Genomic DNA, 25289 nt, shown 5'->3' with positions numbered 1-25289 from the left:
TGAAGACAATGCGTCAATTTTCACGCACAGATGGCCTACTGTTTTAATACAGGAGCTTACGTTGTACCATGAGCAGAAAATCTAACCTTCCAAAGGGGTGAACGTGTTGAAGCCTGACGTTACATGTAGAACAGAGTACAATGTTTAATTTTTTGGATGCTCAAATCCATCATGAGTTTTGAAAGTGTTACGTACCAAACCAAAATACAGTCACTTAGTTTTGCTAGTATTTTTGTCTCCGAGGATGCAAATCACACCCGCTAGAAAATGAAAAATTCATAAAGACAACTAACTGCCTATCACGCATAGATAGCTTACCCTTTTGAAGAAAGAAACTTCGATCAGTTATTCTGTGATCGATCTCATGATGCAAATCCAACCGTTCCAATGCGAGAAACAACTAAGCCTCACTTCCCCTATTAAAAAAAATTATTTTGGCCTGTTCCAATCCATCATTAGTTAGAAAAGTGTGACGTACGAAACCGAAATGCTATGTTCCTATTAAGTGAGTGGCAGGGGCGGACGGCAAAACATTTGGCTAGAGATCATGACGTACGGACCTCGCTGCGCTCGGTCCGTGCTTTATAACCGGGAGCTAAGTATTTTCACGTCCGGCCCGACCAAAGTCAGTCAATAAGCCTTTTATCGTCTGATTATCGGCGTCGAAGATCTCAACCTAACTGGGACGCGATAGACAGGCAAACGATCCTAAAATACTTCTGCATTTAAAAATTTTGCGTGGTTTTCTCGATTAGAAAGGGGAGTGGGGGCGAGGGGTGGGGAGGAGGGAATAACCTAAAACACAAGTGGTCTGGATCCAAAACACTGTGAGAGCGGGAGTTTCGGAAGGTTGGAGAAAGTCCTGACTATAAATCATTTTCGGTTGTTTCATTTTGAAAGCATCAGCCACAAAGTCAACATCTTGGTAAGAGCGATTGAAAATCACACGGTTTTCATTAACAGTGGTCATTTAGTAACTGTGAAGAGGTAAGGCTCTTCTGGGAGAGGCTAGTTACTACTTTTTCGATCTTTTTGTATGCTCTATATAGTTATGTCACGCTGTGAAAGAATCGCCGCCACAGTGAAATTAATTCGTTCTATAGCGACTTTTTCAAACCTCTGTGATTTTATACCCTATACTGAAGTATAATAATCCACACTAGACAAGATTATTGAGTATCGCTGAATTTGAGAAACTGATGATCATAAACCTTAAATCAAACCTATTGATTTTATGGACTGTCCTTTGCTGATATCATAAGAAATTCGAGGTGCTTTAATTTATTACATGGTTTTCGACTGGCTATTATTCGCGTCAGTTATTAACTTGACTTTGTCTTGGGAGGGTTCAACGAACGATTCAAAGATCACGGTAGTTAATAATTTAATTTTCGTTTTCTACACGTACTCAGGCGTTTCACAGCCGAGATACCCTTCCCCAAAATGTTTGGATGTTAATGGTCCTCGGTGAAATTTTCCCAAAGAGCGTTCTCTAGTTGTCTGTTAAAGCGCCTGAATCTCGCAAAACAAGATAAGTCAGTCTATAACACTGAACACTCACGCAGAGAGTTGTTTTAATTTCCATTTAGAAACTGAAACTTATTTAGATTTACTGATATAAGTGTACTTTTCCGTTGGACAAATGCTTCAGATCTCTACCGTTTAATTGGATCAATTGCTTTATTCAAATCGTTATAGCTTTATACCCTGTATTTTAACCTCATTAAGGTCGGCACAATCTAGTAAGTTTTAATTAACAGCTTCCTTGGAGTGTATCAGCGAAAAACGAATTTTGGTGTGATTTTGCTGCTGATACACTCTGAGGAAACTGTTGATTACTTCTTACTGGATTTCTCGAATTGGGATACCTTTTGACCTGTTATCCGCTGTATTCTTTGTTTGAATGCAGACCTCTGTGACCTCTATACTGTCTGAGATCACTGGAGTGCTTGCTCTCCAGTATGGTGTTGCTATGCGGTATCTAAGCACGTGATCTCTAGCTGCAAAAGGCCTATTGGCCTCCGTTTTAAAAATGACAACTCCCTTTACTTGGTCCAAATCAGTTTTGAAACTAAACTGCTTTAATTTATTTGTCTTAAAACGGAAGTGCAAAGTTATTGTTAAATACAAAGTTTACGAATTATTTATCCGAATGGTCATTTTTCTATCCCGGCGAAGCTCTCCGGACGTTCGTAACTATTTTAAAATCTTATCGCTAAGGACTCCTAACACTGAGTCTTAAGTTTTACGTCAAAATATGTAAAAGTATCACAATGTTTGAACGGTTTCCTTCAGTTCGCTCGATAAAAACAAGTTTTTCAACCTTAAACTACAAGTTATGATGATCTTTTCAGCTCTCAAACCACTCTGAACGGTCCTAGATTTTAAGCAATTTCATGCCACTGACGATCGAATTGCAGTCAAAAATGGACTCTTTTCCTCCTGTTCTTTAGATTATATTTCCACAACATTGAACAATATTGCTGCTAAAGAGACAATCACATAAATGAGGGAATGCAGTGAAGAGGCAGCTCCCGGCTGAGTAGGAACTGGGGCCGTCGGAATGATGACAAGTTGATTCGAACTGAATCCTTTTGAAGAATGTATTACAAAGCTGTCTGCGCTCGTCACATCCTCGGCGCCATAGGCCCAAATTATATGCACTGCACTACCAGGCTGTGATAAAAAAGAAAAGATTGATAGATTAAACAATTAACAGAAAAAAGAAAATGACTCCCAAAAAAACTATTTTATATGCGGTAATGTAGCTCAAGGTACTTCAAATCCTGATCTTATTTCATACCAAATCACGTCGTTTTCTACATCCAATATTTTTAGAACGACCTGACCTCTGATCTAAGAGGACCCAGACATAGCTTAAAGATTTTCCTTTCTTCGTAAATTTATTACTTCATCTAAAAGTGTTCAACACATTGTTAAGCCTTTTGTTTCTTTTAGTCCGATGAGAATTGGTTAAAACTCTTTCGAAACTTAAAGTGCCCCTGGGACAAAAATTGACCATTTTATTTTGGCCTAAATTGTTTACACAATGTTAAATTGGGTCAAGTTAAGACACTTTTTGCCATTAAAAACTCAAAACAAACCGTCGATGACCAATTTTTACCGCTTCAAAGTCATCCAAAAATCGTCCGCCATTGCTGAAAACATGTTCCAGCCGAGCTCGCAAAAACGTCATCATGACGTCAAAGGCTCAACAAACTTATGCTTTGCTTTGTCACAACTCTCTTTGTTCGCTGCACAGAGAATCACACATATTACTTTTTTGAGAACTGTATCGTTGTCAGGCGGGAAATGTCGACTTTTTCTGACGGTGAATTTCCCTAGAAATCATCTGAAGCTTCTGTGGATAGTTTTGCGCCGACAAACGATGAATTTTTGCCATGCGAAGAAAGATAAACACAGAACGGCACAGACTCCCCATTGTGGCTTTTGTGGTCGCATCGCTTTATCGCCTTCGAACTGTATTTTTGCTTGTCGTCAGGGATTTTCCTTATTTGTAAGAAATGATCGGGTGATTAGTAAAAGTTTTCGGCAGTGGCTAGTTGTGTATCCGAAGGCGGATATTGGGAGTTTGTGAAAGCCATTTCTAAGCCATCAACGTGTTTTCCCCGATGCATTGGGTCTCATTAACCCTTTCCTACGTGTTTTTTACTATCCGTGCTTTGAGAGGTTTGAAGTGAATTCTGTTGTTGAGTTGCACTTTGGCCTCTTTTGTCTTTTCTGTCTTATTCATGATGACTATTGTTGTGTTGCTTCGGTGAGGTTTAAAGCAGAGTTTGTTTCAACTCTTTTAGCGCCGTGACCCTCATTGCGTTACAAAGTATTTTTTGGCTTAGCCGGGCAGTCTGCAAGTCGGCGTTATGACAATTTTCCAAGTAGCTCTGAAGGGCGATAGAAGACTGGACCGGTGGCATTCAGTTTGATATGAAACTGATATGATTTTTTGTTTTGTCCGTAAAAGGTGTAGCGGAGGCGCATTCGTCTTGAAAAAGTTGGTCTGATTTTAAATTCGTTTGTCACTGGCGTTGGGATGAATTTGAGTTCCTTTGATAGCACGCTGACTTGACTGTCAGATGGTTGATAGTTTGACAAGTTTTTAAAGAAATTCTTATTTTCTCGTTTTTTGGCTGTAAGCCTAAATTTTACAGTGTTTTTACGCTCTGTGTCTTAAGCTGTTTGTTCTGCTCTTTCTGAATATTAAAGCCAGCTTTTTTTAGAATCAGAGCACACAATTATATTTTTCATCTCTTTTGTATTAAAGTGAGCTCTTTGAGGTCAGAAATCTCAATCTTCAATTCGGCTATTTAATCATTCTTATTTACAATGTTCACCGAGTACTTTCCTTTGTGTAAGGTATTCTGCCAGAGAGTTGTTAAAGGTGGATATTGATCAGCTCATATGTAAAGCTAAGGTAACAAAATCCGTTGAGGTTCGTAGACTTCGCTTTCCGGCGTCGAGATCGCACTGAGGATGGTTTTTCTTGTCCCTTCTCTTCCTGAACGGTAGGCACTGAACCCGACAGAATTCTTCGCCTAGATCCTTCAAAGTACACAGGTCTCTCGAGACAGTCCTTCGAGAAGTGTTCGGAGTATATCACACATATTTCTGTAGGATTGAAGTTTACTCGGCGAGGTCGCACAAATCGCATCCGTTTTTCCCGCTCTGATCTATTTGCAAGGCTCCAATGCAGCATGGTCTGCACGATTACTTCAGCTTTGAATTACGCATCGATGCCCAGTCATTTTTGTTTAGTTTTTGTAAGAATAGAGTAAAGCACTCTGTTATGTTTGCTTGACATTTTGCCAAGTGAGATTTTCGCGTTGAGCCTTTGACGTCATTTCCTCTGAGTCCTGCGATCAACTTCCGGAACATGATCAAATAATGGCGGACGCGAAATCGTGAATTTAACGGCCCGAAAAAAGATATTTCTGGTGCTCCGTCTAAACTGAAATTTGGCAGAGTAGGTGAAGGAGACAGACTGAACACGAAAATGGAAAAAAATGATGTACGAAAATTTTGATCTCAGGGGGCACTTTAAGAGACTATCTTATTTTAATCTTACTTCTTACTCATTCCCAAAGATATCTGTGCTTTTACACTCACGTGGTTCTTTTTAAAACCACACTCACTTTATGACAATAATCGTCATGTTCCTAAATCTTTTTTCGCAACATAACGACTTAAAAGCCATTTCTTTGGGGCGCGGGGGGCACATTTCCTTTTTCCCTTATAACGAGTGTAGTATCTCCGAATCATTATAACTTTCTCTTAGGACAAGCGCTATGTTTGGTGAATACAGCGGACCGTATTTCACCTACCTCCCGCTAAATTTGACAGTTTGTTTGAACTGAATTCCCCCCCCCCCCACCTCACTCCCTATTTGAACCCGGAGATATGACAAAAGAAAAATGAAAATGGATATGGTAAATATCCTGCTGAGTGGAAAAAACTCGGTCTGTAACTAACAGTATGGACTTCGAACTCGGTTACTAAGAGCTAAGCATTATTGTGGTACTAGAGGATATAAACCCAGTTTGTACTGATTCTCTTGAAAATCATTCTTATGTCGCTTTTTTGCGGAGGGAGGGAGAGAGAGGAGTGGGAGCTCATCAGAAATTTAAAGTTAACCATGTGTACTGAGGTATTAAAGCCGCAAAGGGGCTTGGGATGGAAAACTGGAGAAAGCAATCACTCAATCGGCCAGTTTCGTTTTTACCTGAAACACTCTAAAAGCCATCCATCGCGCAAACGCAGGGCTCAGAAGAGAGACAAAAGAGCATTTAGGGTAAATGAATACATTTACTTACTACGAACTGTATATCTTGGTCATCATTGGTATTAGTTGTTCTCTCAAACATCAGCTCAGTGTATCCACCCTCTTCTGATGCAGATAACAATTTATAGTCGTTGTTTTGGCGGTCAGGTTTGGGTTGACTTCGTTCTTGAGTGTAATAGTCCTGATTACAAAGAAGAAAGTCAGTGTGAAAGAAATCGATAATAAGGATGTTTTAAAGTGGATGGATGGTTTCCTCTCAGCACCCGTTATTTCATAGATGGCAGTTTATGAAATATAATGAGCTGACATCAGGTTGCAGACATGTCAGGAAATTCCTGTTAAAGAACGTAACGTTACGATAGCGCGTGCAGTATGTTGCGCGCGCATGTACACCTTGTTTTGTCTTTTAAATTTTGGTGGATTGTAACCGTTATTTCTAGCAGTTGCCTGACGATTGCATCGCAAGAGGCATGAAACTCAGTGTTGCAGTAAAAGTTCAAGTAACCTAAATCTTGAGGTATAATTATATATATATATATATATATATATATATATATATATATATCGGAGAAGTAGTGTGGCACACGAGGACGGACAACTTCGAGCGAAGGAAGACATATACTCAATAAAAAGTCTTAAAAAGTTTAGTAAAAAACGTTTCGGTTCGAGACCTTCATCAGTTGTAATACAATGACTTACAAATTCCTTAAATAGATTTATATAGGGCGTGATGACACATATAAACAAACACAGTAATTACTACGCGAAAAATTATCACAATAAAAAGAAATGGAAAAATTGTCGAATCCACTGAAAATATTAAGGAACCAGCGTCGACTTGAAAGGCGAGAATTGTACTAAAATTCCCAATTAACGCTGAGACTGGGACCTTTGATGCCCGCCCAATTTGAAAAAGTTCTCCGCATTAATTATAGTTTATTCTTTTTTTGGAGTGAAATTCTTGGCGTCTATTCAAGCCGAAGGGTGCCAGAGAGAACAGCTGTGCGCTCCAATATGCCTCTTTGGTAATTAGAAGTTTCTCGATGTTACCTGAATTGTCTACTGTTGCCTGTACTTGATCAATGCATTGGAATGAGAAATCGCTTAAATCATGTGGTGTTTTGTTAAAATTTACCGCTACTTCACAGGTCTTTTTCTTAGTGACCATACCAGACTTGTGGTTGCGAGATCTAACTCTAAAGTCATTTGTTGTGGAACCAATGTATTGTAGGCGACATTTCTTGCACGAAGACAAATAAATTATGTTCTTAGAATCACAGGAAAGTTTCGATCGTATCTTGTAACTCTTGCCTGTTTGAAAACTTAGAAAGGAATTAGATTCAACCAAGAAGTTGCGACAAAGATCGCATCTTGTTCTCTTACATTTAAAACATCCCTTGACCTCAACAACTCCTTCGCTTTCAGTGTCAGGGCCATAACGGGATGGTGCCAACAGTTCTTTAAGGTTTTTAGATCTGTGAAAGGATGCTATGATGGAATTTGAAGGAAAAAGCTCTTTTAAACTTGGGATTGGATTCCAAAATACCCAGACGTTTTTTAATGATGCGACTTACATCAGGTAAATTTGGATTAAATGTGGTCACAAATGGGAATAATTTCCTCTTAGATCTGGCATGAATCCTAAGTAGATCACTTCTAGGTATGGTAGAGGCCTTACGAAACTGGTCGTCCACTAATTTGGAAGGGTAACCCTGAGTAACCAGATAACCCTTGTATTCGGTTATTCTCTGGACAAGAAAAGCTTGTTCGGAGCAATTTCTTTGTAACCTCGTCGCCACACTGTAAGGGATAGCTTTGAAAACGTGTTTAGGATGAGCACTTGATCGTGGGAGATACAGGTGACTATCAGTTGGCTTTGAGTAAACGTCTGTCCTAATAAAACCCTCGATAAGATGTAGAGTTAAATCTAGCCCATGGAGCTCTTGTTCGGAAAAAACTAATTCGAATTTTATAGTGGGGTACAAAGAGTTTATAAATTCAGTAAACTCATGCAGTGCCGGAAGGCCTTATTGCTAGAGATCAAAGGCATCATCACGGTATCGCCACCACAAAGCCGGCTTTATGTGGCCAGAGAACTTAGCCTGAAAATCTATTTCACCCATGGCAAGATCTGCATAATTTCAGGCGTTATAAGGGCCCATGGCTGTGCCATGAACCTGTAGAAAGAAGTTTTCTCTGAAAACCGAATGATTGCTCTTCAAACAAATTTTAACCGCTTCTAAAATGCAACTTTAGTGCTTTTGACCTTCCAAGAATAACTCAGAAGAGAGTTGTAGAGTTACTGTTATCTATCCCAACCCATAAGGCCACCGGAGATGACGGCATCAGCGCAAAAATACTAAGAATTGCAGCTCCAGCAATTGCTCCATCGCTGACGAAGTTACTGAACCACTGCCTGTCTACACAGATCTTCCCTAATGCCTGGAAGATCGCAGAAGTTACCCCTGTTTTTAAAGGAAACGGCAGTAGGAATGAAAAGAATAACTATAGACCGATCTCTGTGCTCCCTATTCTTTCAAAAGTGCTGGAGAAACACATCTGTGAACACCTAGTTAACTTCTTGAAAGAGAATGACTTATTCCACCCTCTCCAGTCAGGGTTTAGAGAATCGCACTCCACTGAAACTGCGCTTATTCGATTGGTAGACCAGTTACTGTTTAACCTTGACATTGATAAAGCCACCGGACTTGTTTTTATTGACTACAAGAAGGCGTTTGACCTGATTGACCATAACCTACTATTGTCAAAATTGAAGGCTCTTGGAGTGGGTGAGAGCAGTCTACCCCTGTTCCGTGACTATCTGAGTGGCAGACGCCAGTATGTGAATATAGACGGACACCATTCTACCCAAAGGGCCTTAACATTGGGAGTCCCACAAGGTAGCATATTAGGTCCAATCTTGTTCCTTGTTTTTATTAATGATCGACCTGCAACACTTCAGCACTCCGTGGCTGATATTTATGCTGACGACACAACTATTAGCTACTCCACCCATTATACGACGGCTCCTAATGATATCTCGGTCGGCCTTCAGACGGATATTGATGAAATCTTGAATTGGTCAGCTGACAACAGAATGATCCTTAATGAAACCAAAACCAAATCTATGCTTGTCACTGGTAAACGGTTAGCCAAGAAAATGGAACAGTCCACCCTGCAGTTAAACGTTAATTCTACTGAACTTGAACAAGTGAACTCGCATAAACTATTAGGTGTCACGATTGACAGCCAGCTTACTTTCGACCAACATGTCGAAAATCTATGCACGAAGTTATCGCAGAGAATTGCCGTGCTGCGAAAAATAAGACGCTTTTTGCCCATTGATCCAAGGAAACTTTATTATAATGCTATGATCAAGCAGACAATGCTTTATGCATCAACCATATGGACATCTTGTTCTGCTGAGAATTTGCAGAAAGTCTTTAAACTTCAGAAACGCGCGGCACGTGTAATTCTCGGAGCTGACACTAAAGCGAATAGCGTACAACTGTTTAGGAAATTGGATTGGGTTCCATTCTTTCATGAGGCAAAAGTAAATAGGTCATTAATGGTGTACAAACGATTGTCTGGGGACTGTCCACCTTATATGTCCCAAATGCTCGTAAGAAATGCAGACATAAATGAAAGATCAAGCAGACATGGACAACTAAACCTCGTCTGTCCCCGATTCAAACGGGAGTCAGAGGGAGGTAGGTCTTTCACAGTATCGACCTCACGCCTCTGGAATACCTTACCACTGGACATAAGAATGAAACCTACTATCAAATGTTTTAAGAAGGCCATGTTAGATTTTTTTAAGAATAGTTATAAACGATTAGAACATTTTATCTGATAGTTTTTATAAACTTTGTAATTTTAGATTTTCAGCTCTTGATCTTTCTCTATAATTAATTAGTTTTTATCTTTTTCAATAATTATTTGTAATATATTTTAAGAGGGCCACTGGTTTGTCAGTTTTATTCTGTTATGTATTTTACCCTCTTTAAATAAAGTTGATTATTATTGTTATTATTATTATTAATTAGTGGATGGAAGCTTATTCTCTCTGGCATTCAGTGCCCTCTTCACTGCGGTAAGACCGAGTTGATTATCAATGTTAGGAAACATCGAGAAAACATCCAATGAAACCAATAGAGTGCCTTCGGGGAAAGGGCCATTCCGATTAAGCTCCTCAATCCTGTTGAGCAGATCGGTGGTGTCTTTAATGAACTATGGTAATTTATGAGCCAATGGTTGCAAGTAAAATTCAGTGAAGGCCGAGAGATTTTCTATTGCCGTACCGCAGCAAGACGTGATGAGCCTAAGTGGGTTCCCTGCCTTATGGGTTTTGACATTTCCGAAGGCAACCCCTGGTTTTGCTTCCTTGTTAATTATCTAATTAGCTACTTGGTTTGAAATTTCTCCTTTTCTGACCCATTTGTTACACCAGCTCTCAACTAAAGTCAAAATGTCTGATAGTAGGATCCTCCTGCAAGGATTTATAATGCAATTGGTTTTGAAGCTGGCCGAACATTTTATCCTCGTATTCCTCTTTCTCGATTAAAACAAAACGAGAACCCTTATCCTACATTCGAATTACTACATCAGAATTTCTTAATTGTTTTAAAGCAACCCGTTCTCCTTTGGTTAGGTTATCCCTTGCTAATTTGACATTCTGAGGGTTTATTAAATCACGCCTAATACTAGATAGAAAAAGTTCAAGTTCTGGATACCTTGACGGTGGTGGTTTCCATTTCTTTTCTTTCTGGACTTGAGGAAGGTGACTGGGTGCATTCTTACCATCGCCAGCGTTATCATCAATCAAAAATGCTGCTGTCCGCAAGCGGGCCTCAAAGATTTCCAAATCGTCATATACACGTTACCAGTCTACATCTTTTGGCATGGGCAACAGGATGGTCCTTTCTTAAGTAGGTTGATTTGGTCTTGGCTAATGGACATGTTTGAAAGGTTGATAGGATCTAACTGATGTGATTCGTTAGAAGTTGTTGTGCGAGGTAACTTGCGCTTTCGGCGAAAAAGTTTACGTTTCCTTACTAACCTCTGTCTCAGCGTTAATTGGGAATTTTACTACAATTCTCGCCTTTCAAGTCAACGCTGGTTCCTTAACATTTTCAGTGGATTCGACAATTTTTCCATTTCTTTTTATTGTGATAATTTTTCACGTAGTAATTACTGTTTGTTTATATGTGTTATCACGCCCTATCTAAATCTATTCAAGGAATTTGTAAGTCATTGTATTACAACTGATGAAGGTCTCGGATCGAAACGTTTTTTATTAAACCTTTTAGACTTTTTATGGAGTATATGTCTTCCTTCGCTCGAAGTTGTCCGTCCTCGTGTGCCACACTTCTCCTCCTACCATTTATCGAGGTTTGGACTGTGAATCCTTTTGAATCCTTCTGGCGCGGCGTCACTGTTGGCTCGAGGCCTTTTAACTTGTCATATATATGTATATATCCTCGATGCGGGTTGCAGTTATATATATATATATATATATATAACTGGTCGCAGACCTTTCTCATCTTGCCCATTCGTACGTTTCTTCACACCAACCTTCTGCAGCGGACTTAAAGAAATGTAGGATACTAAAGGATTTGAGGAAGAACAAGGACACTGTAATACTGAAGCCTGACAAAAGAAATGGCTTGGTTGTCATGGACAGGAAAGCCTACGAAGAGGGTATTTTTTCCATTATCAGTGACACTTCTAAGTTTAAGGTTAATGATAACGATCCTACATTACAAAGGGAGGGTAAATTACAACGTTTTTTAAGAGCGCTTAAAAATAAGGGCCACTTGGATAAAGATACCTATGAGAGAATCTATCCAACTGGTTCTCAACCAGCCAGGTTTTATGGGCTACCTAAAATGCACAAGGCTCGGCAGCCTAATGAAACACCTCCTTTTCGACCCATAGTATCTTCAATAGGTACCTACAATTACAATTTATCTAAGTTCCTTTGTAATCTTCTAGAGCCACATGTCCCGCGTGAATACAACGTCCGCGACACGTTTTCTTTTGTACATGAAATTTAATCACTTTCACCAGAGTGAGGTGAGGGTCGCACAACAGAGCGAGGCTCCAAATTAAGTGCGCCCAATATCCCACCCATCCCACCCCAGGGGAGGACATCCATCACACAGTTATCTCGTGTGTGGGAAATTAACGTCTCCTACCCCAACCCTGCAGGAGACGGGACCTCCATTTATTCGTCCCTATCCGAGAAGACTACCAGAAATCAACCAGTTATCAACCTTAGGGAAGTTCATGGTTTCTTTCGATGTTGAGAGTTTGTACACTAGTATACCTCTTCAAACAACAAACATATGAAATACATATATATGAACTGCGGTTATGAAACGTATATGTGCACGATCCTTCGCAGTAAAGCACTATTTAAGCAATAGTGAAAATCAGACCTGAAAAAAATTCAGGCCTGTACGGGACTCGAACCACTGACCTCTGCGATACTAGTGCAGCGCTCTACCAATTGAGCTAACAAGCCAACTGGGAGCAGGCCATCAAATTAATTCGACATAAACCCGTAAGATGATAAATCAAACAACAAACATATAAAATACATATATATGAACTGAGGTTATGAAACGTATATGTGCACGATCCTTCGCAGTAAAGCACTATTTAAGCAATAGTGAAAATCAGAACTGAAAAAAATTCAGGCCTGAATTTTTTTTTTAATTTTTTGCAGGTCTGATTTTCACTATTGCTTAAATAGTGCTTTACTGCGAAGGATCGTGCACATATACGTTTCATAACCGCAGTTCATATATATGTATTTCATATGTTTGTTGTTTGATTTATCATCTTACGGGTTTATGTCGAATTAATTTGATGGCCTGCTCCCAGTTGGCTTGTTAGCTCAATTGGTAGAGCGCTGCACTAGTATCGCAGAGGTCAGTGGTTCGAGTCCCGTACAGGCCTGAATTTTTTTCAGGTCTGATTTTCACTATTGCTTAAATAGTGCTTTACTGCGAAGGATCGTGCACATATAAGTATACCTCTTGATGAATGTATTGATCTAGCGATCAGGTACATTTATCAAGGGAACCCTGGTCTTAAGATAAACGCCGCTGACCTAAAAACGCTTTTTACCTTCGCAACAGCTGAGACTGGTTTCTTGTTTAAGGGTGTGTTTTATGATCAAATAGATGGGGTTGCCATGGGGTCCCCACTTGCTCCAGTACTTGCAAACCTCTTTATGGGACATCATGAAAAAAAATGGCTAGATAACCATTCATTCTCTGAAGTTCTGTTCTACAGACGCTATGCGGATGATACCTTTTGTCTGTTCAATAGCGAGGAGGACGCGCTCGTGTTCTTTGATTATATCAACGCCAGGCATCCTAGTATTCGTTTCACAATGGAAAAGGAAATTGATAAGAAATTATCGTTTCTAGACATATTGTTAGACAACAATCATACATCCATCGTCACTAGTGTATATCGCAAGAAGACGTTTACTGGCCTTCTTACTAATTATTTCAGCTTCGCCCCTCTGATTTACAAATTAGGTTTAGTCAGACCGCTGATTGACAGAGCATACAAAATCAATAATTCCTGGGTTGGTTTTCATCTGGATGTCAAGAAACTTATTTTCTTGCTACGGAAAAATTGTTTTCCATCTTGGGTCATAGACAAGATCATTTACAGGTATCTAGCGAAGAAAAAGAATCCTTCTACTGGGCAGAACGCCTCTTCTAACTCCGGTAAACCTTCTGCGCACTATTATAACCTTCCCTATGTTGGTCGATTTTCGAATATCGCTCAGATTAAGTTAAGACAACTACTCAAACGTTATTGTAGAGCTGATTTAGATATTAAGTTAGTCTTCAGTACGTTTAAACTCAGAAACATGTTCAGTGTGAAAGATTCAGTACCGCTAGGTCTACGTTCGCGTAACATATATAAATTTTCATGTGCTGGCTGTAATGTCAGTTATATTGGTGAGACCACTCGCCACATTTGTACACGAGTTCGTGAGCACCTCTTGTCGGACAAAACTTCGCATATTTACAAACACCTGCAATCATCAAGGGCCTGTCTTGACTCTTGTGATACTGAATGTTTCACGATCTTAGATTCTGCCGCTTCAAAATACCAAATTAAGATCAAAGAGGCATTGCATATTAAGTGGGAAAAAAACCTATCCTTAATCAGCAATTGAAACATCTAGAATTGTCTCTTTCCTTTTAATTATGTTGTTCCTTGGTCTTTTAATTTATTTTTATTATTATTACAGCTATTTTTTTTATTTATCTATTTATTTTTTGATCTAGTCAAGCGCGCGCTATTTACATCTTTCGCGTTTTTAACATTCAAATGCAACGTAAGCCCTGACACGTAGTTTGCAACGTACCTTAATTTAATATCAAATGTACAACAGTTAAATGCTCAGATACAATGAAATATATGAAGTTCATATATTTTGAACTGCGGTATTAGATACGTATGATGCACGATCCTCGCAGTAGATAGCGCTATTTAAGCAATAGCGAAAATCAGACCTGAAAAAAATCAGGCCTGTACGGGATTCGAACCACTGACCTCTGCGATACTAGTGCAGCGCAGCAGTGCAGCTTCATATATTTCATTGTATCTAATTTATCACTTTCACGGGTTCATTATGAATCAACTTAACGGCCTGCTCCCAGTTGGCTTGTTAGCTCAATTGGTAGAGCTAACAATTGAATTGTAAATTTAAACTCAAAGTTGTTGTTTCTTTTTTGAGATATATATATATATATATATATATATATATATATATATATATATAGCTGCAACCCGCATTGAGCATTTTTTCACAGTCACGACTTCTAGTCTGTTTATGTATATATATATGTATATATATATATATATATATATATATATATATAATAAGTTAAAAGGCCTCGAGCCAACAGTGACGCCGCGCCAGAAGGATCCAAAAGGATTCACAGTCCAAACCTCGATAAATGGTAGGAGAAGTAGTGTGGCACACGAGGACGGACAACTTCGAGCGAAGGAAGCCATATACTCAATAAAAAGTCTAAAAAGTTTAATAAAAAACGTTTCAGTCCGAGACCTTCATCAGACAACTTTTAACTTAATATATATATATATATATTAAGTTAAAAGTTGTCTGATGAAGTAGATCATTGGATAATGTAGATCATTGGATAATGCAAAAAAGTAGATCATTGGATAATGCAAAAAAGTAGATCATTGGATAATGCAATTCAAGACTTTTTATTGGCTTAGCCATTATGGTATATCAGCCAATATACCATAATCTACAAATATGGCAAGCGTACGTGTCAGCTTAAAATTAAAAGGGAGCTAAAGATTTAATATTGTTTAATAATTTAATTTAACGTTTTTAATAAAACAATTATTCCACTCGAGCTTGTTGGATATGAGATGATTATAGCCAACTCGGCGCTACGCGCCTCGTTGGCTATCTATCATCTCATATCCAACGCGCGCTCGTGGAATAATTGTTAAATATATATATAACTTATTAACCAAGCGCGAGGGCCGTACTGGGAGAAAATCGGCCCGAGGTCTTGACGGTACAGACCGAGCGCAGCGAGGTCAGTACATAAAAGACCGAGGGCCGATGTTCTTCCAGTACGGTCCCGAGCAAGCTTGGTTAATAAGAGATTCATTATACGACTGAAGTTCAAAGGGACACAAGTGTGGTATCATTCGGGACCATTCGGGACAGTGCCCGGTCCAATACTTAAAGAATATTGGACCGGCAATAGAGCATTTTGATTGGTTCATTTTAGTTATTGGCCCTCTGACTGCCCGAGTCGTGTAATAAATATATTTATTAAAAACGGGATCATTGGATAATGCAATTCAAGACTTTTTATTGGCTTAGCCATTATGGTATATGAGCCAATATACCATATTCTACAAATATGGTAGGCGTACGCGTCAGCTAAAAATCAAAAGGGAGCTGAAAAATCCGGTTTCTTCTTGCAAAATAATAATTCCTTGGGGGCGTTTTTAATTAAACAATTATTCCACTCGCGCTTGTTGGATATGAGATGATTATGGCCAACTCGGCGCTACGCGCCTCGTTGGCTATCTATCATCTCATATCCAACGCGCGCCCGTGGAATAATTGTCAAATATATATATATATATATTAAGATGAATTTCCATTTGACTTGTATCTAATTCTTTCCAGGTAGCCCTGTTCCTGCCCTAGCACCTAGATCACCTCATTGAAGTATCTTCTTATCATCGTTATGTGATATATACATTTTTGTAAAACTCGTGCTTTTTTTTTTCTTTGTAATCGTGACGGAGACTGGTTTTGGCGTCTGAAGTCGAGATACCTTCATCAGAGTCTGTTCACCCTTCTATATATAGTTGGCTCTTTGAAGATGAAGCTCTCGTCACTTTTGACCAATTATAATCATCCATACAGCAGATCTTTTGTTCAGGTGTTTTTGTTTTTGTCTAAACTTTTTAGAGCAGGGTAACCTTGTGCTTAGATATGTTGCAAAGAAAGGTATGAGTTTGGAACTCGGGGTGGAGCAACGAAGTAGAATGAAATTTTAAAGCTCCGCAGTGCGTAAACTGCTGGCTTAAAGCATTTCCCAAGGAAAAAGAAACGCAGTAAAACAGTCAGTTACACGCGTTAATCGTTCCAGTAAATTAGCCATGATGAAACGTCTACACAAACCAAGATAAGCTTCAGCAGAAAGGGACCGGTAGGTTACGGCGTAATGAAGTCACATTGAGAAATTCAGGCCGATTCATAACGAATTCTTTGGAGACTTCACTTACCTCCAGATATCCGCCGTTATCATATCCTCCAACGACCACGTCATAATTCTTCATTTGAGCTGGTGCGACCTTGGCAAAACCAAATCCTACCCAGCCAGTGGTTTTCACTTTCACATGAAAGGTCAACTTATTACTTTGATCGTCAAATGTCCACTGCATAAGGAAATTACCACTGTCGAAGGAATGAGGAAACAATCCTTTTCCTGTGAAAATATGTCGAAATCATGATTTAGTGTTTAATCATTTGGTTAGTTCCCTGTCTTTTTCCTTAATTTTTCATTCTTCTTCCCTGGGTTAGTTCGCCCGTCTGTCTGTTTGCCTTTTCATAATTTTTCTTTAATTCCGTTTTTTCTTTTTTTTTTTTTTCATTCCTGTTATAAAAGCACTGAACGGGATGTGATAATAACTGACTAAAATTTTCTGAACAAGATCTGTGAATTGCTTACATATGCTATTGCGTTTCAAAGCGGTCATTTTCGGTCAGCTTTTTGATCTGTGAAAGCAACTGTTTAACATCTTTCACGCTCTCAAACTTCCCCGCATGCTTCATATCTCCATATGAAGGTACGTTCATGCATAAACGAAAATATTCCAATGCAGAACCTTTGCAATAAAGATCTTGTCTTCCCTCCTAATCCTCTCTTGACTTAAATTATTAACGAAGACCACTGTTGTTTAATCTTTTACCTGCTGTCGGGGCTGGGGTCGTCGGAGTCACACCAGCTGGTACAAGTGTCACTTGTTGAATAAATAAATAATAAAAATAAAAAGTCTTTATTCCATCATAAGATAAAACTACATATCTTATGTTACAATGAATTGGAAAAACTACAGAAATCTACATACATATTATGAATTAAATAGTATGTCATTACAATAAATGGAGCTTAAATATCAACCTATTTACAAAGGTGTTCATAAAGCGCTGTGTATTAATTTTCGGGCGCGCGCAGCCTTTTTTCCTAAGATTGTGTACATATGTCTTTTGGACAGGAATGATGTCTTTCAGGGGGTGGCAATCCGTTGATTTTAGTTTCTTCAAAATGTTTCGGTCTTGTTTGTTTAAAAGGTTCTTGATAAAAACTGGAAATGAGATAAAACCGCGTTTATGACATCGGTCTAAAAAATTTTGTACAACCGTAAGATCGGACTCAGATGCCCCATAGACTGAAAGTGCATAGCTAAAATTAGCCAAAACAATGGATATAAAAAGATGATCAATCTCTGCCTGAGAGTAATGTTCCTTTCTCAATGTTCGTAGGACGTGTAAACACTTGTTTGCTTTGACAAGCTTAGTTCTTACATGCTCATCAAATTTTCCGTCACTCTGTAAAGTTACTCCTGGTAAAACGAAGCTATTACATTGGGGAATATTATTATTTATGGAGAGTAGAGTACATTATGATTTTTCTTTCTAACAACCAGCTCTTTACATTTGCAAGGGTTGCAGACCATTCTATTGTCTTTACACCATGTTAAGAACTGTCCTACTAAGTCGGCAGACGGGTCACTATTCTTAGTGATAGGCGAAAGAATAGTGGAATCATCGGCATGTTTAAAAAGCACAGGGCAACCATTAAAAAAAAATCTCCAAATCGTTCAAAAATATATGAAAAAGATACGGTCTGCTTACACTACCTTGTGTGGTTCCTCTATTGACAGATTTCCACTGTCCTAAAAAATTATAACTAACAACACGTTGTTGTCTTGCATAGAGGAAACTATGATACCAATTGATAATGTACGGATTTAGAGGTAGCTGTTTCAGTTTGGCAGACAAAGTAGCATGGTTCACAAAATCGAAAGCCTTACTGAAGTCCATGGCAAAAATTCGCACTGCGCTACAGTCACTACTATCTAAATACTTGTATGTCTGGTGCTGGATAGCGAGCAAGGCATTTTTGCAACTACCCGCCTGTCTATATGCACATTGGGTGTGGTTCAGGTTGCTCTCAATGACTGACTGTGCTTGTGTACGATACACGACCTTCTCGAACAACCGGGCAATAACGGGAGTAACATTAATACCACGGTAGTCTGAGTCCTCTATAGGCATGTTCACTTTGGGGAGAGGATTAACATTTGCCCTTTTCCAGGAGTCTGGCCATGTATGAGTAGACAGTGACAGATTCCAAACGTGAGTGACGATTGGTGTGAGTAGCTCAGCACAGTCTTTCCAGATCCAGTACGGGAGGTCGGCTGGTCCCGTTGCCGTTTTCTTTACATGAACTAAGGTATTCCAGACACACCGCTCAGATATTTTCGGGGGCTTTACACTGTCCGGGATATCCATATCACTAGGTCTAACGTAAGTGTCATCATAGCACAGGTTGGCGAAGTGGTCGTTCAGACGAACTAGAGAGTTCTTGTCCAAATTTATCAACGATGACCTGCGACGCTGCGATAGGGCGTCCACGCCCTTCCACCACTCACCGCTACCAATGGCAGCCAGTTTTCTTCTATTCTCGGTTATCAGCTCAGAAATGCGCTTATTAAATAAAGACAGACGTTCCTTGTTGTTTAAAGATATATGGGACTTAGTCCTCGGCATACACTTGACTGACGGGGACATCCAAACTGGGTCACGCGATGACATGCGTACAGATTTTTGCGGCATAAACTTATTCATTACTGCACGAATCTTTACCTCAAGCACCTCGACCGCCTTGTTTATGTCCACCTCATTGAGGACGTCACTCCAGTCCAGCGTAGTGAGTGCCATATAAAATGAATGTTTCCGATGTTCCCTACAGTCCCGCACAAGAACTTTGCGGCGCACAGGTTTAAGTTTTAATCCCGCCGGTAAAACAAAGCCTTCATGGTCTGTCTTAATAAGCATATGTATGGGATATGCTTGACCGAACAGATCCGCTCGGTTGGTCATACAGTTATCCAAGCACGCGTTACCCCGCGTGGGAAAATCAACAACGAAATCCCAGCCAGACAAAGCCTTAAATTCTTGCATATCCAAACGATTTACATCGCCACCACAGACAATAGCCGCTTCTGGGTGTTTGTTCAAAACAAGGTCCACAAAAGATGTTATATAATTAATTAAGTCGAGATCCCGGTAGCTATGCTTGGGAGGATTATACAGGCCGCAAATTAGCATAATGTGATCGGACGGCAACTGCACTGTTAAAGCAATAAACTCGTATAAATTGGACCGATAGAAATCCAAGACTTTAAGACTGTCTCTCACATAGACCGCAACACCCCCTTTTGTTGAAAACCTCTATTACTACTAGTGTCTTGTCCAAGCGCATCGTTGGCTGGAGAATATGCCCACACAATGTAAATTGGCATTCCTTGCTGTTAATAACAAAAAATTTACAAAGAAAAAGAAAAAACTATTAACTCATAGCAAAACAAACGAGAATTATTAGAGTCGGGGTTACTGAAAATATTTTGCATCGCAAAGGCAAGGGAAAAGCCAACTTTTATACGGGGTGGATTATACTACCGATGATTACCTGGATAACAACATCGTTGTCGTCGTTGGTGTTGAGCTTGCGATAAAACTTTAACTTTGTTATACCATTATTTTCACCAGAGTAAGTCAGCTTCCAGTCTTGCTGATTATTATCCCGTTTAGGGCTTAGTCTTCCTTCTGTTATAAAATCCTGGAAAAAGGTAGAAGTCAGGAAGTTGGAAGAAGAAGGTAAAGGCCAGCTTGTTATGTGAAACACCAAACTGTGACTGAATTGAGGCAACAACCTCGGTTTTTTTAAACGAAGACTTTTAATGTAGTGGAGGTAAGGTTTGAAAGTTGGGAAATATCCCTTTCAATATCAGTATATCACCGGATACTGCTTAATTTTATTTAGGCATATTCGGTCACGTAATGAATGTAGACCAATCGCGCAGGAGCAAAGTTTGATATATATTTAAGCATGATAGCCGTCGCTTGACAAATCCTTTGTTTTATCGCGAAAATAATCATTTTGCTATTGCAAACAAACCTCCAAGGTTCCTACTCCACCCTCAACCTTTCCAATGGCTACATCGTATCCCTTCATAGAGTTCGGAGCTTTTGTTGCAACACCAGACGCAATCCATCCCATAGCTCTCACTTCTACTATAAAGTGTAGCGTGTCCATGCTACTGTTGTACATTCAGGAAACATTATAATTTCCATATTGGAGATTGAGAAAGTTTGGTTGCACAGGCATGACTGGCATAGAGGCAGTTGCTGCGATTAAAATGATTGAACGAGTCAATTTGATGGTGCTTTGCTTGATAATAACCTCCTTTCCTCTGCTTCATCCCGGATAGATAAGTGATCTTAAGAGTGCCTAACAGGCTGCACACGTTTCTAGTAGCTCCGTAAATCTAATTCGTTTTTACTGTTTTTAAAATTTCTACTTCATAGTTATATTAGTCAACGATATATATTCTGTCTTCCCCTTCATATGGCGACGATGTATTCGAGATTCACTCTGCTTTCGATCTTGGAATCGATGCCGAAAGTTCGTCTTGAGTCTCAGCTCTGGCGTGCTCTGATTCAGAATGAAATTTCCCGACTGCAACCTACGCGCCGAGGATGCAGAGCTGGGCGGAGGAAAGTGAAGTCTGTTGATATCCGCGGCCGGGAAAAATGGAAACATTCTACGCTCTTGGGTAGTGAAACTTTTAAGAGTTGAAATGCTTTTGGAGATTAAAATAGGGGACATTTGCATACTTCATCGAGGAACTTATTAAATATTCAAGTTGACACCTCTGGCAGTGGCTATCATAACAATAACATTCTCACTTCCCGCCTGCCTGTTTCTACGATAGATCCAACTCTTGATAAGGGCTCGCAGACGACCCAAAGTGAGCAGCCGCTGCTGGGAAAGTCAGCTTATCATGTACCGAAGTTTATGGTTACAAATGTAATGTCCTTAGTACCTAAGAATGATGAGGTGCAGGAATTTATTCATCGAAGCAAGGCCGGTCTGGTATCCATTTCTGAAACTTGGCTGATATCAAGTATCCAAGACTCTGTTATTGACATTCTAGTTATACCATTCTACGAAAGGACCGGTCCTTAGATAACCACGGTGGGGTCTGCATCTACTTGAAGGATGATGCTTTTAAATACAATTGGCTTGATGAACTCTCGTGCTGTGATGAGCATGAAACGTTATGGGTACAGCTACGCCCTCCTCGCCTTCCAAGGGACTTTTCCTCCTTAATCGCAGCAGTTATATATCATCCCTTCTGGTCAAAGCCCGAAAACAATTTAATGCGTGATAACTTATTCAAATCATTCTCCTTAGCCGAGTCTAAATTTCCTGATTGCGCTTTGATCGTGGCTGGTGATTTTAATCGCCTTGATGTCAAGTCGATACAACGCCACTTTCGTCTGAAGCTAATTGTAAAGAAGCCTACAAGAAAAAATGCAATTCTCGACTTGGTGCTTACTAATTTGCACGAATTCTACGACACTCCACAATCGTTTCCACCTTTTGGTCTCTCTGATCATAATACCGTCACTGCCGATGCAAGGGCTACAGACACCAATGATGACACTTCAGTCAAGGTAGTACTCAAACGAGACAAACGAGCAAGCCGAAAAGCTGAACTAGGCCGATATCTAAATTCCATGGACTGGTCTTGCTTGTTCGCGAACGCTGAAAACTGCCAGGACATGGTAAATGTATTCCAGAAAGTGATACAAACAGGACTGGACTGCCTGATGGCTATGAAAACAGTCCGTGTCAATACATCTGATGTCCCATGGATGACCCAGCACTCAAAAAGGCCTTACATTGAAAAGGCAAAAGGCCTTTCACACTCATGGTGCGGAATCAGCGCAGTACAAGTTCTTTAGGAACATTGTAAATCGCGAGAGGAAAAAGTGCAAAGGGAACTTCTATAAGACCAAAATTGCGCATGCGAAGGATGATAATCCAAAGTTATGGTGGAAAGAAGTGAAGCGGCTCCTTGGCACCAAGTCCCACTCAGGCGCCTTTAAACACCAGATTCATATGGAAGGTGTCGAGGATCTGTCTGATCAGGATCGAGCTAATATGATCAACAAAGCTCTTTTGGAGCCTCTTGAGGAATATCGCCTGACGCAACCACTGGTCAAGGTAACCATTGAGATTGATACGCCAGATCTACATGAAATATCAGAACTACGGATTCTACGGTTGCTATCCAAGCTCTACCCATCAAAGGCGAATGGCCCGGACGAGGTGCCAAATTGGCACTTGAAGGAATTCGCGGATTGTCTTGCTTACCCAGTCAGCAAAATCATCAATGCGTCACTTAGAGAGCAGCGCTTTCCGCATATATGGAAACTTACTGATGTGACACCCCTAACCAAGAGGAGGCCTGTAGAAGATCTCAAGAAAGACTTGAGACCAATCTAACTGACGACATGCCTCTCTAAGGTGGCAGAGGAATGTGTTGTAAGTGATTACGTCAAACCAGCCGTCTTGAGAGTTTTGGATCCAAACCGGTCTGGGGTTGTGCCGAACTCCTCTACAACCCAAGCTCTGATTCACATGATTCACCGATGGGCACAAGCGACTGACGGAAACTGCGCCACCGTGAGGTCCACACTATACGATTATAGGAAGGCTTTTGATCTTATAGATCATGACATTTTAGTTAGGAAGCTGTCCGTCTTGGAAATACCCAAACAGATAATTAATTGGATCCTAGATTTTTTATCGGGCCGTTTTCATCGAATTAAACTTGCAAAGGGTTGTTTTTCCGAGTGGGAGTCAGTTCCGTCCGGCGTCCCACAAGGAACAAAGCTAGGGCCGTGGTTATTTCTTGTGCTTATTAATGATCTTGAAGTAAGTAGTGGTATAAATGCCGAAATGTGGAAATATGTTGATGACATCACGGCCTCAGAAGTTGTCATCAAAGGAAAGGCAAGTATTTCGCAAAGGATAGCTGACCATGTAATGGAATGGTCCTCTAAAAATAGAGTACAACTGAACTATGATAAATGTAAAGAGCTTCGAATTACTTTCAGTAAACAAAAGCAGGAGTTTCCTCCAACTATAGTTAATGGGAAAGGTGTGGAGACCGTAAAGTCTGCAAAACTCCTTGGGGTCACCATAAGTGATGACCTGTCATGGAACAAGCATGTTAGTGAGGTTATAAACAAGGCCTCTAAACGTTTGTATTTTTTGGTGCAGCTTAAGAGGGCGAGACTCCCGACAAGTGAATTAGTCTTATTATATTGCACTTCCATTCGATCTGCACTTAGTTATGCGGTACCGGCGTTCTATTAATCGCTGCCATTGTATCTCAAGACGGAACTGGAGCGTGTCCAGAAAAGGGCGCTGGCTATTATTTTCCCGGGGATAGACTACAGCGATGCTTTAGTCAGCACTAAACTACCAAGCATTGAACGTTACAATGAAATTATTTGTAAGAGGACCTTTAATTCTATTTTAAATGATAAGAGTAACCGGTTAAGAAATCTTTTACCCTCAGCCCTTAAATCGTCTTACCATCTAAGACGACGCAGGCGTTTTGAAACACCAAGGAGGAAAACAATTAGGTTCAGGAACACATTTTTAATGAAATCTTGTATTGAGCATGATATTATATAAATATAGCTTTATTAATTTTAATAATAGGTTTCATCCTTTTACAGTAATCAATTTCATTTTTAGGCTTATCATTATTCTTACATTAGTCACATTATTAGATATTGTTACAATTTTTGTAAATACACAATTCAGCCCCTTAGAAGGCTGCAATGTATTTATTTGTAAAATAAACCTTTACTTTACTTTACCTTTACTTTACTTGTAGTTTATTGGTAAAATAGTTTTTAGCCAGGCAAAACCACTGTAAAAATTAAGAACGAGTCGAAAGGAAGTCTCTGAGCTTTTGCTGATCCACAGCATTGTCAAGAATGATGCCGTGGATCGGCAAAAGCTCGGAGACTTTATTTTAACCTGTATTTTATTTTTACAGTAGTTTAATAACTTACTGGAAACTAATCTATTATTTCGAAATACTCCTTTAAGAAAACCGTACTTGTTGCTAAGTGCCTAGAAAAATGTTTACTCATTTTGAAAGGATCTCACATCTTCTGCTCAAACAGTCAGATGCAAAACCTAAACTAAATTCGGCTGGGAAATTCACCTTTCCTTACGCTTCTGTCAACTTGTTTGATTTATTTCCGAGCTCTTATTGCATCTCTTTGACATTTTCCTTATTCTGTTTGGCCGTTGTCAGTGTGATTACCATAATTTTTGGTTTAACAACTTTCAATCGAATTGCACTGTATTAGCTTTGCATATAAGAAATCAAGTTTAGTTTTAAATGCGAAGCAGGGGTCATCAAATCCAACAAGATCAAACAAGCTGCGGTAGTCATCGTCGTTTGCCAAATGCGCAGTTGTGGGTCTTGGGAAACTGACTTCACGAGGAGATTAAGAGTCCTACCCGGTATATCAGCGGCAAGAATTTGCTTTCTCTTTTAAGAAAAAGTAGACAAGGAATGATGTCAGACTTACCTGTTGGTGTCATCGTCATTGGTGTCGTGGGAGTCATACCAGGAACTAGTGTGATACTGTAAAACCCTCTGGATTCATTGCCATGGCATTGAAGCTTGTCGCTCATGGGATGATATGCCCATACGATATAAATTGGCTTTCCTTTCTGGAAGAGATATATGAACATAAGTGAAAGAATTTGAATAGGCTATCATTATT

At 39.7% G+C, this 25289-nt stretch overlaps 2 protein-coding genes and 3 pseudogenes across 3 annotated transcripts in view; 1 reads left to right on the top strand and 4 right to left on the bottom strand.

Moving 5' to 3' along the window:
- Positions 1-25289, bottom strand: part of LOC111320045 (uncharacterized) — an 84824-nt gene that overhangs the window by 51709 nt on the left and 7826 nt on the right. The gene's annotated exons all lie outside the window — the stretch shown is intronic.
- LOC148717856 (uncharacterized) lies at positions 2060-20736 on the bottom strand. The gene is made up of 7 exons (XM_088743008.1): positions 20581-20736; positions 20092-20241; positions 19849-19930; positions 17306-17365; positions 16619-16821; positions 5829-5978; positions 2060-2676 (listed from the first exon to the last, which is right to left on the bottom strand). The coding sequence occupies exons 1-7, from the start codon at positions 20731-20733 to the stop codon at positions 2455-2457; spliced, it is 1020 nt and encodes a 339-aa protein (XP_088599134.1). The 5' UTR covers positions 20734-20736; the 3' UTR covers positions 2060-2454.
- Positions 5987-8549, bottom strand: LOC148717858 (uncharacterized; annotated as a pseudogene).
- Positions 8716-14580, bottom strand: LOC148717857 (uncharacterized; annotated as a pseudogene). The gene is made up of 2 exons (XR_015994593.1): positions 12932-14580; positions 8716-11403 (listed from the first exon to the last, which is right to left on the bottom strand). The product of XR_015994593.1 is annotated as an uncharacterized LOC148717857 (transcript).
- On the top strand, positions 21472-23853 carry LOC148717855 (uncharacterized; annotated as a pseudogene).

This window comes from Stylophora pistillata, chromosome 13 (assembly GCF_964205215.1).
Source record: "Stylophora pistillata chromosome 13, jaStyPist1.2, whole genome shotgun sequence".
Lineage (NCBI taxonomy): Eukaryota > Metazoa > Cnidaria > Anthozoa > Scleractinia > Pocilloporidae > Stylophora > Stylophora pistillata.
The sequence above is the reverse complement of the archived record's forward strand: the minus strand, read 5'-3'. Positions and strand labels throughout refer to the sequence as shown.